At 41.3% G+C, this 18,379-nt stretch overlaps 1 protein-coding gene across 1 annotated transcript in view; it reads right to left on the reverse strand.

The window, feature by feature from the left end:
- Positions 1-529: 529 nt before the first annotated feature.
- Positions 530-18,379, reverse strand: part of NUP107 (nucleoporin 107) — a 127,260-nt gene continuing 109,410 nt past the window's right edge. The window contains exons 26-28 of the mRNA XM_073620079.1: positions 17,673-17,786; positions 15,982-16,149; positions 530-762 (exon numbers count right to left, since the gene is read on the reverse strand). Coding sequence (XP_073476180.1) covers positions 655-762; positions 15,982-16,149; positions 17,673-17,786 — 390 coding nt within the window. The 3' untranslated portion in view covers positions 530-654. The remainder of the gene's footprint in view (positions 763-15,981; positions 16,150-17,672; positions 17,787-18,379) is intronic.

An 18,379-nucleotide genomic window follows, 5' to 3' on the forward strand; every position in this document is an offset into this window, starting at 1 on the left:
ACAGTTGCAGTAGAGGCCTGGCAGAGCATCACCAGGGATGAAACCTAGCATCTGGTGATGTCTATGCGTTACAGACTTCAGGCTGTAATTGACTGCAAAGGATTTGCAACCAAGTATTAAAAAGTTAAAGTTTAATGGATGATTGTTACTCTGTCCCATTACTTTTGGTCCCTTGAAAAGTGGGAGGCACATATACAAACTGTTGTAATTCCTACACCGTTCACCTGATTTGGATGTAAATACCCTCTAATTAAAGCTGAAAGTCTGCAGTTAAAGCACATCTTGTTTGTTTCATTTCAAATCCATTGTGGTGGTGTATAGAGACAAAGAGATTAGAATTGTGTCACTGTCCCAATATTTATGGACCTGACTGTATAACCTCTTTTTTTATGCTACGAAAAAAAAAAAATATTGCCTTTATAACCACCTATACAGCTGCCCCATACGAAAGTATTTATTTTTAGTGTGCTAAAATATTCACAACTTAAGTTTAAATGTAAAAGTAAATAATATCTGCATTACAATGTCATTTTTACTGAGAAAATGTATTTTATTATATATAAAAAAAAAATTATCTGGCAGCAACTTAAGAAAAATATATTGTTTTGAACAGTCACAGAAGCCGCTGCCACCTTCTTTTCTCAAACAGAAAAATTAGGACTGGATTTCGTAACCCAGAGGATCGAGCTGCATATCCAACAACATCAGCGATGATTCTCTTAATTTTTGCAATAGCTTCCTCAACTCTGCCTTGGAAAACACCTGAGAAAACAGAAAAATATGTTTAGGACACATCAGTAATAGAGACCTAGAACAATTAAATACAATTTGTTGTTAATGAACCCATTGGTTAGCACCAAATAGACTGGATTAACACCCTTCACCTTTTTTTTATTCTTTCCTAACCATTCATGACATCTTATTTTTGTAGCATTAAAGAGAACAAAAATGTAAAAGTCGAACGTTAACACCTTCACGCCGACAGTATGCATATATGCAGCCCCCACTGAACTTGGCTTTTTTCCGCAAAGCGTGCTCCCAGCACAGAGACCGGGGTCTCAGCGGGAGCCCCGGGCCCCATACAAACGATCTGTACCTGGAACTTACGGTTCCCTGTCACCTAATTGCTGTGATCAGTCACTGTGATGCCCACCCCTTGTGTGTTTCTCTCTGTGAATGGAGAGGAGAGATGCATTGTGTATCTCTCTTCTTGCAGAGAGGAAAAAATAAATAAATGAGAAAATATAAAATAAGAAAATAAATAAAAAATAGCTAGATTAAGGTTTGATCTAGGTCAGTGCCACGATTAGTGTTTGTGTCAAAGGTCAAGGTCAGTTTATTTTGGGCAGAAGAAAATTTTTTTTTAACCACTTCAGCCCCGGAAGATTTTACCTCCTTCCTGACCAGAACACTTTTTGCGATTCAGCACTGCGTCGCTTTAACTGACAATTGCGCAGTTGTGCGACGTTGCACCCAAACAAAATTGTTGTCCTTTTTTTCCCACAGATAGAGCTTTCTTTTAGTGGTATTTGATCGCCTCTGCGGTTTTTATTTTTTGCGCTATAAACAAAAAAAGAGACAATTTTGAAATAAAAAAAAAAAAAAAATCGCAATAAGCGAGTATTGATTGGTTTGCACAAAAGTTGACGTGTCTACAAAATTGGGGATAGCTTTATGGCTTTTTTCTTATTCATTTTTTTCTTATTAGTAATGGCGGCGATCTGCGATTTTTAGCAGGACTGCGACATTATGGCGGACACGTCGGACAATTTTGACACTTTTTTGGGACCACTGGCATTTTTACAGCGGTCAATGCTATAAAATTGCATTGATTACTGTAAAAATGTCACTGACAGTGAGAGGGTTAAGTGTGTCCTAACTGAAGGGGGGTGGGGGGGTGGGACTGTGCAGGAGAGATGACAGATCGCTGTTCATACTCCGTATGAACAGATGATCTGTCTGTTCTCCCCTCAGAGAACCGGAAACTATGTGTTTACACACACAGATCCCAGTTCTCGATGGGCCCTGAGCGATCACGGGAGCCATCGGTGATCGCGACCGCCGGGCACTCGCATCGGCTCCGTGGGCGAGCAGGGGGTGTGCACGCGCCCCCCTAGTGGCCGTCTGTTTTACCGACGTAACATGACGGCGATTCGCGCAGCCGAGCCATGTTGCTGCATTGCAACTGCGGTGGCTGGTCGGCATGCGGTTAAAAGCATTTTTTAAATTCGTATCAGTGTCAGAGTCTGTGTTGTAGGTAGGATAAAAAAACAAAACAAAAAAAACTCCAAAAAACAAAATGCGCACTATTGTTTCTGGTCTAATTTGGGGTTGTTTTTTGGTGGAAGGTTATGGTTTTAACAAGAAATATATAACTACATTAAAAAAAAAAAAAAATTTGGGCCAGTTTTCCTATGATAATAAAAAAAAAAAAAAAAAAATCAGGAGATATCCGTAACCATTTACCACCAAATAAAAAGCCTAATTTGTCCTGAAAAAACCCCAAAAACAAACAAAAAAAAACAAAAAAAAAACAAAAAAAACACAAGGTATAATCCACCTGGATGCACAAAGTAGTTGATGTATGTATGGTTTTACTAACACATAAAAATTGCAAAATTGTGCTCAGGCGTCAATTGTTGAAGGGGCTAATCAAAAAAATGGCATTTCTGTACTAACTGTAAAGTCCTTTTCTCAGTAGTTCATTTTACAGTATGCAAAATCAATGACTACAATAAAATCATGTAGCAGATTAAAACCCCTATGAGAGAAACATAAGACAGAAAATTAGTAAACCACCACTCCTATTTATTATAGATTTATTATAGATCAGTTTAGTGCATAATTAGGACACATAATATTCGTGTGCTTTTTCCAAATCCAACATCAGTCAATTTGTGCTTCCGCAGGACGACTGGGTCTGTCTATTGCAATTTTACATAACAGAATGATAGAAGCCATGCATATGAACTGGTCTCTGGGGTGGACATAGGGGCCAAAACAGAACTAATATGGCAAAAAAAACAAAAAAACTGCGCTATTCAAAAACTAAGTACTAAAAAGGTTGCAACTCAAAGTGATACACAACACCATCAGAACAATCGAATAAAAGGAGCTGCGCTAGTAAACAATATATAAAAAACCTTAAGTGAATAGGTGAATAAACCAATCAGCTGCCAACAAACAACGATTCCTTCAGAAGAGATCCAGCTTCAGGAGGTGCTGAGCCTGTGGATCGTTCGCAGCAGCCGCTTGCAGCAGCGGGAGTCCTGCGCTACCCTGCAGTGGGTGACAAGCTTTTTTAGCTGGAAATCTGGTAAGCCTGCATTCCTTTAGGTGGTGGATTCACTTTGCTTTCTGACTTATGAAGATTCATCACAGGGTGTCGCAGCGTTATCGTGCTGAACAGCATTGCTATTGACTGTTTTTGGGCTCATTTACCTTTGCTACCAGCACTATTGACTGTTCTGGGCTTATTTACCTTTAATACCTGCACTATTGACTTTTTGCGATTTAATGTTTGTCTTAATAGTGTTCATTAATGTTATGGCATTTGTTGTATGATATACACATATTTATACACATTAATATGCACATTGCACTTTTGGTTTATTCACCTATTCATAAGGTTTTTTATATATTGTTTACTAGTGCAGCTCCTTTTATTCTATTGCCAAAACAGAACTGCCATACTCTCAGGCAAGGTAACAGCAAGCTGGTATATAGAGGGCTGGGGCAAATAGCCAGCTGAAAATACTGGGGGTATATTCTCATATGGCCAGAAAATAGAGAAAAGTACTTCCCAATAAATGGACTTATTCCCCCGACAGGGAAAAGGACAACAATCCCCATGGAGGGGAGTCAGATTATCTTCATAACAGCAAATTTAGGAGTCTAATAGTAAAAAACATCCACCCCAAAACAGGGAAAGATTCCACCTGATGTATATACACCACCTTATGCACCTCCCTTGATTTTACAGTAAGTATAAGTTAGGACATACAAAACTAAGCCAACAATACTGGGAACAATGCTATGAAGTCAAATAAAAAAACAGAAGCTGGCATGAGATGAGGCCACAATGTCCATCTAGTAGAACGGTAGAGAACATGAGGACAGAAGACAAGGTGGCAGCCTTGCAATCTTTGCAGTTTCCCAATGCAGAAAACCCAAGAAGCCCTCACAGGACTTCTAGAGCGGGGGTTGGCAACCTGTCCATCATGATCTACCAGTTGATCACCAGTAGGTGTCAGGTAGACCGTGATCCTTCTGTGACCATAACTAAACATAGTAAACAATTTACTATGCTTCAGTATGTGAATGAACCGGAAACCACTCAGCACAGCACTTCCCAGGGCAGCTGAGGTTGCACAGGAACCAAAACCTCCCAATAGGGCTCCTAAAAAAAATTAAATACACACAAAAAAAAAATGAATTTGTTGTTAAATCTAATAAAATCTGTCCAGTTTTATTAGATTTTTCTAAGTTTCCCTTACTATTTAGTTAGGCCTTGCTAGTTCATTTCTAAAATAAAATAAGGGTGCTGAACACCGGGGATCTTCGATTTCTTTCATGTTCAGGTAGATCTCCACCTTTCAAAAGGCTGCCTACCTCTGTTCTAGAGTGTGCCTTAACAGGAAGGGGTGGAACCCTGATTTCTTGAGTTTATTACCTTGGATAATTGTCTACCTGAGCCACCTAAAGATGGTGTAAAACGAAGCCGAAGCACCCATACAGGGTTCATATGGGGGAAAGAAAAAAAAAAAAAAAAGCATATCAGGTCTTGTAAAGGAAGCAATGTCTGAGAGATTACAGCCTGAACCACAATCCATGCAATACAGTGAAATTTCCTTTTGGTGAACTGAAGTCGGAGAATGAGAGGAAATGCCTGGTCAAGGTGAAAGGCAGAAATTTGGGCAAGAAGAAAGTTCTGGGCTTCAACACCACCTTGCCTCAGTGCAAATGAGAAAGGGTGCTTTGCAGTATAAGGCCACCAGGTTAAAACACTCGCTTCACAGAGGTGATGACTACAAAGTAAACAACCTTGGTGGTGGGAGTAAAGAGAAAGGATGTCTCTAATGGGTTTAAATGATGGTTTCTGAAGAGCAGAGAGAACCAAAGTCAGATCCCATGGAGTCAGAGGGGAACAAAAAAGGGAAGGACGCTCTGGACAAATGTCTTAAAAAGAGTAAAATGACTGAAAGGACAGAAACTTCACAATTTCTGGTGGGTAGGTGCCAAAATGCTCATTTACACCTAGCTGAATGAAGGAGCAGTTTCATCCTACCAAGAATCTCCTAGGGGGAAATTCCCAAGGCTCATACTAAAGTGAAATATGCCTTCCATGACCAAGGATTGAACTTGCAATAAGACTTTATAAAACTAAATCAAGGAATCAAAGATGCTCCTCAGAACCAAGTCTACAACAAAAGTCAGCGACCACTGAAGCAGGATGGAACTTCAGTCCATAAAACAGAGGAGCCGGGTGATCATGAAGATCGCATGGAGCTTCTATCAAGTGTCTTTCCAGGTTAGAGGACACCATCCGCCACAGCCAATTCAAAACAATAAGGATCACCAGAATGTCCTCCATCTTGATCCTGTAAAGCAGACGAGAGAAAGCCCAAAGAGCCAACAGAGCATTCACTTCTTCCACTAGAGCAGGGGTAGGCAACCTTAAAGAGGTGGAGATCTACCTGTACAAGAAGGGATAAGTCAAAGATCACCAGGCACAACGTCGCCTCCTCACACCTGTTTTAAACATCTAATTGCCGTGCTACCATTTCGCAATTACATGCATTGCACAGCAATCAGGTGTTTAAATCAGGTGGTTAGGAGGCAACATATCAACAAAATTTGTGCCAGTAGGGGGGGATTTCAGCATGGGGCAGATTTGTACTGGGAAGAGGGGGAATGTATTGCTCTGGAATGGCAGGTCAGCAAGCCTATCCTGTGATCTACCAGTCACCTGATCGCGATCTACTGGTTGCTGATCCCCACGCTAGAGGATCCCTGTACTGGAGACAAACCTGTCAAGTTTGTTGTTGAATCTTGAGGATAAGAAGCCCACATCTTGCATTACCCATCTGTGACACCCAAAGTTTCAGGATGTTTATCAGGAGACGAGACTCCTTTAACTTAATCCTCTGGAATCCAGGAAGAGGTCCTGGGCACCCTGCTGATACAGAGCTGGATTCTCAAGCTACTAGGCAAGGGTCTTTGGTGTTAATGAAGGACTAGACTGACTTGTAACACAATGACAATGTGGCATTGTAGAGATCTGGGGTGAAACTGGTCAAATGGGACTGCCCTGTAGGAGGCTACCATGAGGCCAAAGACTCTCATGCAAAAGCAGAAAATCATGATTTCAGGACAGTAAAGCTTAAATCTAAAATTGAAGAGAAGTCTTTGCTGTGAAGAAACACTCTGACCTGAGCTGTAGACAGAATCAGATACTCCCAACAATGTAAATTCCAGCAAGGATTACCAATGTTCAGAATCTATCCAAAAATTATGTAATTTACAGATAACACAGGCTCTGTCAAACGACAGATTAACTGATCTTTCACAATAGTGTCATCTAAGTATTCCACAAAGCAGATGCCACAAGAACACAACAGGGTTAATACTTGGCCTACACTTTTGGAAAGATTGGCACATCCAAATAAGCATTTTTTTTATGTCCACAGAAACCTGCCGTATTATATGCAGAAATTCTAGTCTCAAATGAAGGCAGAGCTTAGAGAGATTTCCAAAATGCTTAAACCGTTTTTCCACAGGAACTGGGACAATTACATCTTAGTTAAAAAGACCCAAGAGAGTTTAATGGCGATCTGCTAATCTATGCTGTGACACATGAAGGTTGGAGGTGGGAAACAGATGAAGGTTTCCAATCAGTTGTTGGACACTGGAGAATTCACTATAGGAAGGGGGGACTAGTTTTAATGAAATCCTCGGTTAAAATGAATTTGCAGGCTAAACCCAACAAATCCTAAAAATGTCCCCTGCCCCTTCCTAACACCTATGCCGACCAAGCTGTGTAAGACAGATGTATATACTTTTCTATTTTCTGGCTGCTCCAGTCACTTGATCTTCCCTATGCTAGCAAGGCACAGTTGACTGCAGAGGAGAGCATCTGACAACAGCTAGAATGCCTGGCAGCGGTGATGTTAACCATAGGTTCCTATGGCCCATCTGTTGTTTCTTTCCCCTGCAGTGGTCACTGGCTGACACAGGGGAGCCGAATCACATGCCTGGCCCAGAGCAGCCTGAAAATAGATAAGTATATACATTTTTCTTACACGGGTTAGAGAGCATAGGTGTTTGGAGGGGGGAGGGAGCATATTAAAGATTAGTTAGGTTTAGCCTGGAATTCCACTTTAAGGAACAGGAAATTGCTTCTTTCAACTTTAGGAAATATCGCCAAATAAAAAGGACAAGGAAGAAATGTTTCATTGTATGCTTCAGTCTATAATGAAAATATAGAGATAGTACATGGAGCAGGAACAGTCAATTCCTACAGAAAGAATGTATTATCCACACTGAATCAGTCTGAAAGATTCTTACTCCAGAAAAAAAACATATGGATCCACTATCAAACGTGGAATAGGGGGGTCTGCAATGAAACCGGTGAAGTCCAGCATGTATGTGTCAGATTAAGCAGAGAAGGACGGAAAGTAATGTTAGTAGCATATGATTTAGAAATAGGGTTGCCACCTCATCGCTTTAAACCCGAACACAAAATGAATTACACAGGTCCTGAGGCTAATTTAATGCAGATAAGGCACAGAGTTTAATTACCACCTAAATCAGCCACAGAAACTGTGTAACTAAAATGTGTAACTAATGTGTGTTTGGGTTTAAAGGGAGGAGATGGCAACCCTTTTTAGAAATGGTGGTTATCTGTAATATGAACCCAAACTTCACATGAGGGAGGAGTAAAGGAGAGTTGTTTAGGCCCAGTCAAGGATCTGACCTTATCGTCTCTGCACTGAGTGGCACCCGTTTGTGCCCTTCAAAAAATGAATGTGATGAAATGAGTGTGAGCTCTTGTGACCAGCTTCCTGTGGGACTGTGTAGTAGTATAGGGACCAGAGATAGTCTAGGTCAGTGATGGCGAACCTTGGCACCCCAGATGTTTTGGAACTACATTTCCCATGATGCTCAACTACACTGCAGAGAGATTGAGCATTGTGGGAAATGTAGTTCCAAAACATCTGGGGTGCCAAGGTTCGCCATCACTGGTCTAGGTGGTCAGAAGAGAGCTTCCAACTCCAGTTTCTGGTTGTTGGCTCAAAAGCCTGCATAGGCCTATCAGGTCTGTATATAGATTTACAAAGGGCCCAACGGGTAGACATAATCCGTAGACTTTAGCAGATCTTTGTCACTGCTGCAGTAAGAAGTGTTAGCTCTTAAGACCAGCAGACTGAGTGGGCTTTTCAGGGATAATTTTACAGTGCGCCTGATAAACTAGCTGCAGTCCATAGACGCTTGCAGATCTTTTCTGGGTTTGGTGCAGGCATCAATAACCTGGAATTTGCACCATATGCTGGCTGCGGTGCAGCGATCCAGGTGAGCGACGCTCACTCTCTCCAGGCTACCAACTGGCTCATTATACAGCTGAAGGAAATTAGCTGGTATGCACATGTCCGTTAACTGCATCACAGCCCTAGTCAAAGAAATGATGTTATGCTGAGACAGTAATGCAAAAACGAGGAGGGAAACAAAAATGGCTGGAATAATAAGGGAGAGGGAAACAGCAGGTGATATGCCAACAGCTGTGACATCACTGAACCCTATAAAATGTTGGGAAGGTGAACAGGAGTAATAGTTGCTGCAGTGCAAGAAACAGTGCTTAGCCACTGTAGCATAGAGAAGACAATTATACTAAATGAACGGGGAAAACCTGTGCTTCACAGCTGACCGAAGGAACTACTAGATATTCAGGGCTGTTGCAGAGCGAGCAGCCAGTATACTTTAATGAACTGGGAAAATCTGCACTCATTAGCTGACTGAAGATAATGCCAGCAGGATAATAAGACCCTGGATTTAAAGAACTATGCAAACCAAGCAACCTATATATTGCCTTATGCATGTGATACTTTGAACTTGACTGGCCTGATTATGTGGCTTAAAGGGTCATTAAACCCACACCTTAAAAAAAAAAAAAAAACACATCAATAAATGCTGTATTACATGGTGTTCATAATCACGGTCACTATGATATTCGTTTTCTGCATTCTGCAAAAAAACCTGGTTGATCCTGCTGCTCTCCATCTCCACCTTCTGTTCATGTTCTCAATTCAGCTAGCGATTTTGCAGCTGTGGTGCAACTCTGCACATGCTCAGTTTTCAGTAGAGTATATCCCTCCACACATGTGGGCGTATGCAGTGTTAAATGACAGCCCACTCACCAGCTAAATACAACAGGGGTTGGATATTACATGTAGATTAATAAAGGCTGCACCTCCCTCTTAATCTAAGACACAGGCTGGGACGGGCGTGACACCGCCTGTGACTGGCAGAAATTCGCCGACACCATGGTATTGCCAAAAAAATAAAGATTTAAAAAAAAAAATATGCGTGTGTATATATATATGTATATATATATATATATATATATATATATATATATATATATATATATATATATATATATATATATATATATATATATACACACACACACACACACACACACACACATATACACACACATACATACATATACACACACACACACACACACACATATATACACACACATATATATATATATATATATATATATATATATTTTTTTTATATTAAAATAATTTGTGCTATCATCCATATACAGAAATAGAAGGAACAGACAATGTAAAATTAAACAGTGTGCGTTTAGTACCACTTTAAATATGACAACATACATGAAAATCTACAACAGAGGTGACCAACTGGTGGCCCAAGGAGCCCTTTGATGTGGTCCGCGACCACCTGCTCTACGGTGGCGGTCCGGCAAGCCCAGATTGCAGGTTGTCAGCCCACATCCCAGAGCATCAGTGTTGTGGATGGAGCCGGCGTTGGGAGGAATCAAGCAGCTGCTGAGAGCAGGAGCCACATAAACCGATGCTTCCCCTATAGCGCCGGCTCCTGTCCCAGGCAGAGTGCATTTGGTATCACTCCACCTCAGGCAGGTATCCCAGAGCCAGCAGTGCCTGCAGAAAGGGATAATAAAAAGGGGAGTTTAAGCTCTGGGCATAGTTTTTATGTGAGCTTCGCAATGGGCATAGTTTTTCAATGGTTATTAGGCTGCTTTCAAGCTGAACCGCAGTGCACTTGTGGCTTTCCTGTGAGTTAGCTGCGCTTTGTCAGACTATTCTATTATATCCTGCGGGTTTGGTGTGCTTTCAGAAAGTGCACCACACCTGCACCCACGGTGTGAGTAAAACTCATGTTTAAAAAAAAAAAAAAAAAAAAAAAAAAAAAGGGGGGATCTGTTCCCCTCTGCCTGGGTGGCTTGGAGAGCCCATAGAGCAGAGTGGACTGTGTCCATGTCTGTTCTGCATATGCGGAGGGGACAGGGACCTGTCATACACCCGCTCCTCTCTGCTCAGCGGGATGAGCAAATTTTTCGCCCTGTAGGGGCCATATAGGGGGCTCAGGACAGTAAGGGCTCGTTCATTTACATTGTGGTCCTAGACCAGTTACTAAATCACTTAAGTGGCCCTTGCTGGTCAAAAGTTTAAGCACCCCTGGTATACAAGAACAGTCTATTGCCTGCGTTCACTGGAAGTTAATGATTGTGTGATCTGCATGCCAATACTATTAATATTGAAGCGATTCTGAATAAACTTGAACACATAACTCCTATGCTAACTATTCCAACACACTTGCTATGATGTTTTGCACTTAACCTGTTCAGCCAAGCAACTCCTTGTTTACTCTGTTAACCATTTAGGTTAATTAAAGAGCTGCCACACTTATTACATACTTGAAAATAAAATCTGTGTGCATGGCTGACAATTAAAACACCTTGGTTGCCCGTTTGATCTGCATGCTTACACTAAAATACCAGAGCTGTTCTGAATGAACATTAATTAATAACTTCAATACCAACTCTTTTAGCAGATTTTCTTTATTTTGCAACCGATTTGCTTAGTTAATTAAATCCCTATTGTTTCTCGGCTAACCTTTGGGGTCAATTAAAGAGCTTCCACATTTCCTACATACAGTTGTGCTCAAAAGTTTGCATACTGTGGCAGAAATTGTGAAATTTTGGCATGAATATTGAAAATATGACTGATCATGCCAAAAAAACTGTCTTATTTAAGGATAGCAATCACATGAAGCCATTATCACACTTAGCAGGCTAGACACCGAGCCATGAGGAGGTAGAAAAGAACAGTCAAAAGACCTGCGTAACAAGGCAATGAAACTTTACAAAGATGGAAAAGGATATTAAAAGATATCCAAAGCCTTGAATATGCCAGTCAGTACTGTTTAATCACTTAAGTGGAAAATTAGGGGCTCTTGATACCAAACCAAGGTCAGGTAGACCAAGAAAGATTGCAGCCACAACTGGCAGAAATATTGCTCAGGATACAAAGAAAAACCCACAGGTAACCGCAGGAGAAATACAGGCTGTGGTTGTTTTTAGGGAGCACAATTGAAGGATACTTGAACAAAAAAAGAGCTGCATGGTTGAGCTGCCAGAAGAAAGCCTTTACTGCGCCAATGCCACAAAAAAGCCAATGAGGCATGTCAAGGTATTGTTGGGCATATTGTAACCAGGCTTTTTTGTGGAAGTTGTACAGTAAAGGCTTCTGTCAACTTGACAATGCAGCAATTTTTTGATAAAGTATCATCGTATTGTGCTCCTTAAAGACAACCACACCATCTTTTTCCAGAGCAGCCTGTATTTCTCCTGAGGTTACCTGTGGGTTTTTCTTTGCATCCCGAACAGTTCCTGTGGCAGTTGTGGCTGAAATCTTTCTTGATCTACCTGACCTTGGCTTGGTATCAAGAGATTCCCAAATTTTCCACTTCTTTTTAAGTGATTGAACAGTACTGACTGGCATATTCAAGGCTTTGGATATCTTTTTAGATCCTTTTCCATCTTTGTAAAGCTTCATTACCTTGTTACGCAGTTCTTTTCTACCTCACCATGGCTCAGTGTCTAGCCTGCTTAGTGCATCTATGTGAGAGCCAACAAACTCATTGACTATTTATACACAGACACCAATTGTGATTTAAAAAGCCACAAATGTGGGAAATTAAACTTTAATTGTCATTTTAACCTGTGTGTGCCACCTTCTGTGTCTGTACCAAGGCCAAACATTCCAGGGTATGTATCAGTGCCATTTGGGTGATTTTTGTTATTATGATTTAAAAAGGATCCAAAAAACTATGATAATGGCTTCATGTGATTGCTATCCTTAAATAAAAAATACAGTTTTTTTGGCCTGTCATATTTTTTATATTAATGCCAAAATGTCACAATTTCTGCCAGGGTATGCAAACTTTTGAGCACAACTGTACTTATGAATATGAAATCCATGTGCATGACTAACAGTTAGGATGCATTGGAGCCTGTTCGAATGAGCTTTTAAGCTAGGGAATAAACAACCTCCTCGCCCACTGGTAAGCTGCCACCAATAGAAACCATCAAGGCTCTAATCAGTCAAAACTTACAGCTGTTATGGCCCTTCAGGAGGGTGCAGACTACAAAGGGTTCATAAAGTGGACATCAGTGTCCCACAATCGGGTTGCCAGGAAAAGACAGTGGGGTGAATACAAGAGCCAAAGCTCTAAAAAGTAGCTTTGGCTCTTGTATTAACCCAATGGCTGCCAAGGGTCTAGGTTCTTTATCTAGTTAGAGGTCAGCCAAAACTGGTACCAATCCACCTGGTACATCAGGGAATCCCATTGGAAAGAAGAGATGCTGAGGTGTTTTACCTTTTTTTGTTTTTAAAGAAAATCCAGAGTTTAACTTACTGATTTCCATAAATCTTCAAGGACAGCATCTGAGAGAGATAGGCACCTGCTGCAAAATGAACAGGAAATACAACACCAAAGCAGAACTTCATCCCATGTCTCATGAGGCTGTGGGTCCATTCAGAAAGCACTGCGGGGAGCCAACTGTGAAGCGGCAGGGAAATCGCATGTAAAATACAGCAGGCTAGTTGTACCCAAGTGGATCGATCAATTTATTAACTTGGTACATTCAGCCTGCCCATACATGGTTCAAATCTCATTGAGTTCCTGCTGAAGCGGCCCAGATTCGAACAGTCTATGGCTGGTCATAGACTTGTTGATCAGAACATATACATAGTATAAACCTCCTACATGACTTACTATGGTATTGGAATAGTGCATAGGCACAACAAACATCATACATTGTAGAGTGTACAAGGTCAGAGCTGTGGTGAAGCCAAATAACATAACCACCAACATGCAACATAATACCTGAAGTATATATGCACGAGGCCAATGATGCAAGCTAAAAAAAACAGCAAGTTATTACAGACTCAAAACCCTGAAAATCATAGCAGGCCTGAGATGTACCAATTTGTAACCCAGTCACTGGCTATTAACCCATCATACATCTAGCTCCTGGAGTAGCCCTAGAGGCTATGGGTGGAGTAAGCAGACATTAACAAGGCAGTGGACAGATGCACAGCAAAACATTGGTACACTAAAAAGTATAACTTTCAAACCAGACATGAGGAAAGACTGAAAATATGAGTCACATGCAAACATAATCTGGCACCCAATGTATAACATGAACATCACAACAGCACACAAGGTTACTTCACATAAACAATTAGATGTGAAGTAAAACATACAGTATCTCACAAAAGTAAGTACACCCCTCACATTTTTGTATTTTTTTTTATATCTTTTCATGTGACAACACTGAAGAAGTGACACTTTGCTACAATGTAAAGTAGTGAGTGTACAACTTGTATAACAGTGTAAATTTGTTGCCCCCTCAAAATAACTCAATACACAGCCATTAATGTCTAAACCGCTGGCAACAAAAGTGAGTGCACCCCTAAGTGAAAATGTCAAAATTGGGCCCAAAGTGTCAATATTTTGTGTGGCCACCATTATTTTCCAGCACTTCCTTAACCCTCTTGGGCATGGAGTTTACAGGAGTGTCACAGGTTGCCAGTGAAGTCCTCTTCTACTGCTCCATGACGGCATCTCGGAGCTGATGGATGTTAGAGACCTTGCGCGCCACCTTCCGTTTGAGGATGCCCCACAGATGCTCAATAGGGTTTAGGTCTGGAGACATGCTTGGTCAGTCCATCACCTTTAGCCTCAGCTTCTTTAGCAAGGCAGCGGTCGTCTTGAAGGTGTATTTTAGGTCATTTTGGAATACTGCCCTGCAGCCCAGTCTCTGAAGGGAGGGGTTCATGCTCCGCTTCAGTATGTCACAGTACATGTTGGCATTCATGGTTCCCTCAATGAACTGTAGCTCCCCAGTGCCGGCAGCACTCATGCAGTCCTAGACCATGACACTCCCACCACCATGCTTGACTGTAGGCAAGACACACTTGTCTTTGTACTCCTCACCTGGTTGCCGCCACACACGCTTGACACCATCGGAACCAATTGCCCCTGGGGAGGGAAAATAGCTAATTTGGACATTTTCATTTGGGGTGTACTCACTTTTCTTGCCAGCGGTTTAAACATTAATGGCTGTGTGTCGAGTTATTTTGAGGGGACAGCAAATTGACACTGTCATACAAGCTGTACACTCACTACTTTACATTGTAGCAAAGTGTAATTTCTTCAGTGTTGTCACAATATATAATAAAATATTTACAAACATGTGAGGGGTGTACTGACTTTTGTGAGATACTGTAATGCCTTAGGTCTGAAATAAACAGGATCAGTGTTTAAGCTACAGACATACTGCAAGACCGATTTCCATTGCAGTGCTGGTACATGGCAAGAAATCCCTGCATATAGCCAGAGGTATACGTAAGTGGCCTTAGGCTTGGTTCACACTTGAGCAGGTATGGGAAAACGCGTAAATTACACACATTCCTGCGGCCAAAACATGCTGCTGTTACTTTCCGCCCAAGGTACGTCCCGGGACGTCCTTGACTTTGAGCGGGTATATCTGAATGATGCCTGCAGCTACAGGCATCATTCAGATATCGGCTTTTTCAGCCGGCGATTCCCTACACCGCTTGATCATTCTTACGGGTGGTGAGAGGGGACGCCCCCCCCTCCCACCGCCCTCCGGTGCTTCTACTGACTTACCACTTCCATCGGTGAGTCGGAGACAGGATCCGCCGGCCCCAGATGGTGACCATAGAGATTTCCGGCGGACCAGATGGTCGCCGGAGTCTCTATGATCATTTGGAGGCCGGGCGCAATGACGTCATGCCCGGCCTCTGCATTCAAACGAATGGCGCCACCTCGGCTGGGAAGCCGAGAGCGTTTATGATTTTTGTTTATTTCAGGCTTCCCAGCCTAGAGGTGAGATGTGGGGTCTTATTGACGGTTAGTAAAACATATTAATCGGCGTATAACACGTAGGCAGTGTTCACCCTCTGTTTTCAGGGGAAAAAAGTGCATTTTATACGCCGATAAATACGGTATATTACAAATAAATATTTTTTTCCATGGAGAAAGCACAACAGAAGCTGTGTCTTAAAATCTTTATCCAATAACCTCAAAACATGCCTCTTCAGAACTGAGAAAGCAGTGAGTCAATCCTTTGTCTCATTAAATTTGGGTGAGCCTGCTGTAACTAAGCTACTGAGGTTTGTAAAACATCAAATCAGCAAAGGCCAGTCTGAAAAAGACGAAAAGGTGCCTGAAGCTCCACCTGTTGGCTGAAAAAATTCATATGCCATATTTACCCAAGAAAAAGTATTTTTAGTTCTAAACCTAAACAAAAACGCACATTGTGCTATAATACTGTACTCATGGAAAAGTCTGCTGTAAATGTTCTCATGCATTTATTTTACAAGATGCACCTACCTTATATAGCTTATGGTTTTCTGATGAGACCACGTCAGCCAGCCGTAGAGATTCCTGGTACTGCTTTGTGCTGTGTAGTACAGTGTGCAGCAAGTAAGTCATCATTGGTAAGCACTGGCTCCGTAAAAATGTCATTTCGTTTTTACGTTCTGGATCCTCCTCTGCATCCTGCGGTAATACGGACAGCAAAATTTCAGTTTTCACACAACAGATATAGTAATTTACATAAAAGGTGTCCATATGTGTGTTTCTTATATTACAAATGTTATTGGTTGACCTTCATAGCTTTATCACCAAAAGAAACTGCACAGTATTCATAATCCTTTGTAGATGCTATATAGTTCCACATTATACTACAATCTATATTTCAGAACTGCGGTGACAGTGGTAGCACAGTTTTTCCCTGCACAGACAGTGTAAACTAGAGCTTATAGAAAATGTTGCAATTACCCACTCTAAACACTTAGCAGTGTTTTAGAACTTAGTAGCTCGAACAGCACTGGGAAAGAAGTGCTCCCTTTTGGTGCCACTCATTCCACAACAGGAAGGCACTACAGGACACGGCCCTGAAGACACTGAACTATAAGTGCAAGCTATTGCAGTGTCTGTTATGGCAGGGGGTGATGTAATGCGCATCTCAGCACATGACACTGCTTGTTTTTTTCCCCAACCTTATTTGAAATGTCATATAGTAGTGACACTTCATTTCATGTCACTGCACAGCAGTGCATTTCGCTGGTGTTGTGTGAAATGCGGTACGAAAAACTGCAAGTCACAATACACTGGGGTTGATTTAACAAAACTGGTGAGTGCAAAATCTGGTGCAGCTCTGCATAGAAACCAGCTTCTAACTTCAGCTTGTTCAATTAAACTTTGACAAAAAAAAAAAAAAAACTGGAAGCCGATTGGTTTCTATGCAGAGCTGAACCAGATTTTGCACTCTCCAGTATAATCCTGTATAAAAGTGGTCGCCAAACTGTGGCCCGCTCACCTTGATTTGGCCCTTGGGACACTGTTCTCACTAATATAAAGCATTATTCCTCCCACTGACACCAATGATGAGGCACTGTTCCTCCCCACTGACAGCAATGATGGGGCATTATTCCTTCTACTGACACCAAGAATAGGGCACTATTCCTCCCACTGATATAAAATGATTGGGCAATATTCCTCTTGCTAATACCAATGATGGGGTACTATTCCTTCCACTAGTACCAATGTTGGGGCACTATATTCCTCCCACCGATACCAATGATTAGGCACTATTCCCCCTACGGATATAAATGACGGGACACTATTCCTCCTCCTACAGACCACAAGCACTATGCTATTTTTTTCTACTCCCACTGATCATCAGTCTGAAGGACAGAAAACTTGCCATTTGTCAAGAAAGTTTGGAGACCTCTGCTCTATATTAAACATTTTGATACTTCATAGGAATTCACTAGGGGTGCATTACTTCCACGTTTTTGTTCAGAGCTGACTACGTAAATGCATATTAATCCAAAAATACTGTTGTTAATTGGCTTATGCAAAGCAGTGATAATATGCAAAATTTCAGTAACCAACAGTGACTAGAGTTGTGCTCACTTTCAGTCTGTATATCTCTTTTCAATGCTACCACACTGAACAAACCCCACATGTTCACATTCTAACATGCTTCAACAGAACACAAAAAAGAAATTACTTACATCTCTGACATCTACCATCCAGCCGCCCTCAACAAATAGTAAGACATTGTAAATTTTCTCTTTTACTTCTGCAGTTAATGCATCAAGGTGATCCTTCCATGTATTATACATTTCCTGTTAGGAACAAAAGCACGGATAAGCACATGAACTTTACATTTACTCCATTACAGATTTCTATGGCCATCTTTGTGTTCTTGGGTTCTTATCACATTTTGTTCTCTCCAGCATCTTTAGGCCTTGTGTAGTTGGGTTTTTCAGTATGCTTTCAGATGCATTCTACTAGCAGTCAAATCAGTCTGAGAGGTTCATTCACAGGTGCTTCTGACATTCTACGCAAAAAACTCAGATTTAGGCACTCTTCAGGAAATACTGGGCTGTTTCAGTCAGTGCGAGTAGGTTCAAACTAACCTGTCGAATGACTAAATGGGCACAGGCAAGTCATAACTGTGTTTCAATCAAAAAAAAAAATAAAAAAAAAAAAAAAACAGAGGCAGGCATGCTTGGTCATCTGCACTGTGGGTGCCCATTACTCCAGAGTTTTAATTCACTTTACTATCGATGTTCTGGTCTTGTGACCCATGAATAGGCTATGCAGCAGAAGTATAAATGTGAGGAACTGGCCTGATTTTCAACGCATAAGAGCATCAGATTAGTTAGGACAACCTGATTTAATGGACCACATTAAGGCTTTATTTGTAAGAAAAAGC

The sequence above is a fragment of the Aquarana catesbeiana genome, linkage group LG03, assembly GCF_042186555.1.
Source record: "Aquarana catesbeiana isolate 2022-GZ linkage group LG03, ASM4218655v1, whole genome shotgun sequence".
Lineage (NCBI taxonomy): Eukaryota > Metazoa > Chordata > Amphibia > Anura > Ranidae > Aquarana > Aquarana catesbeiana.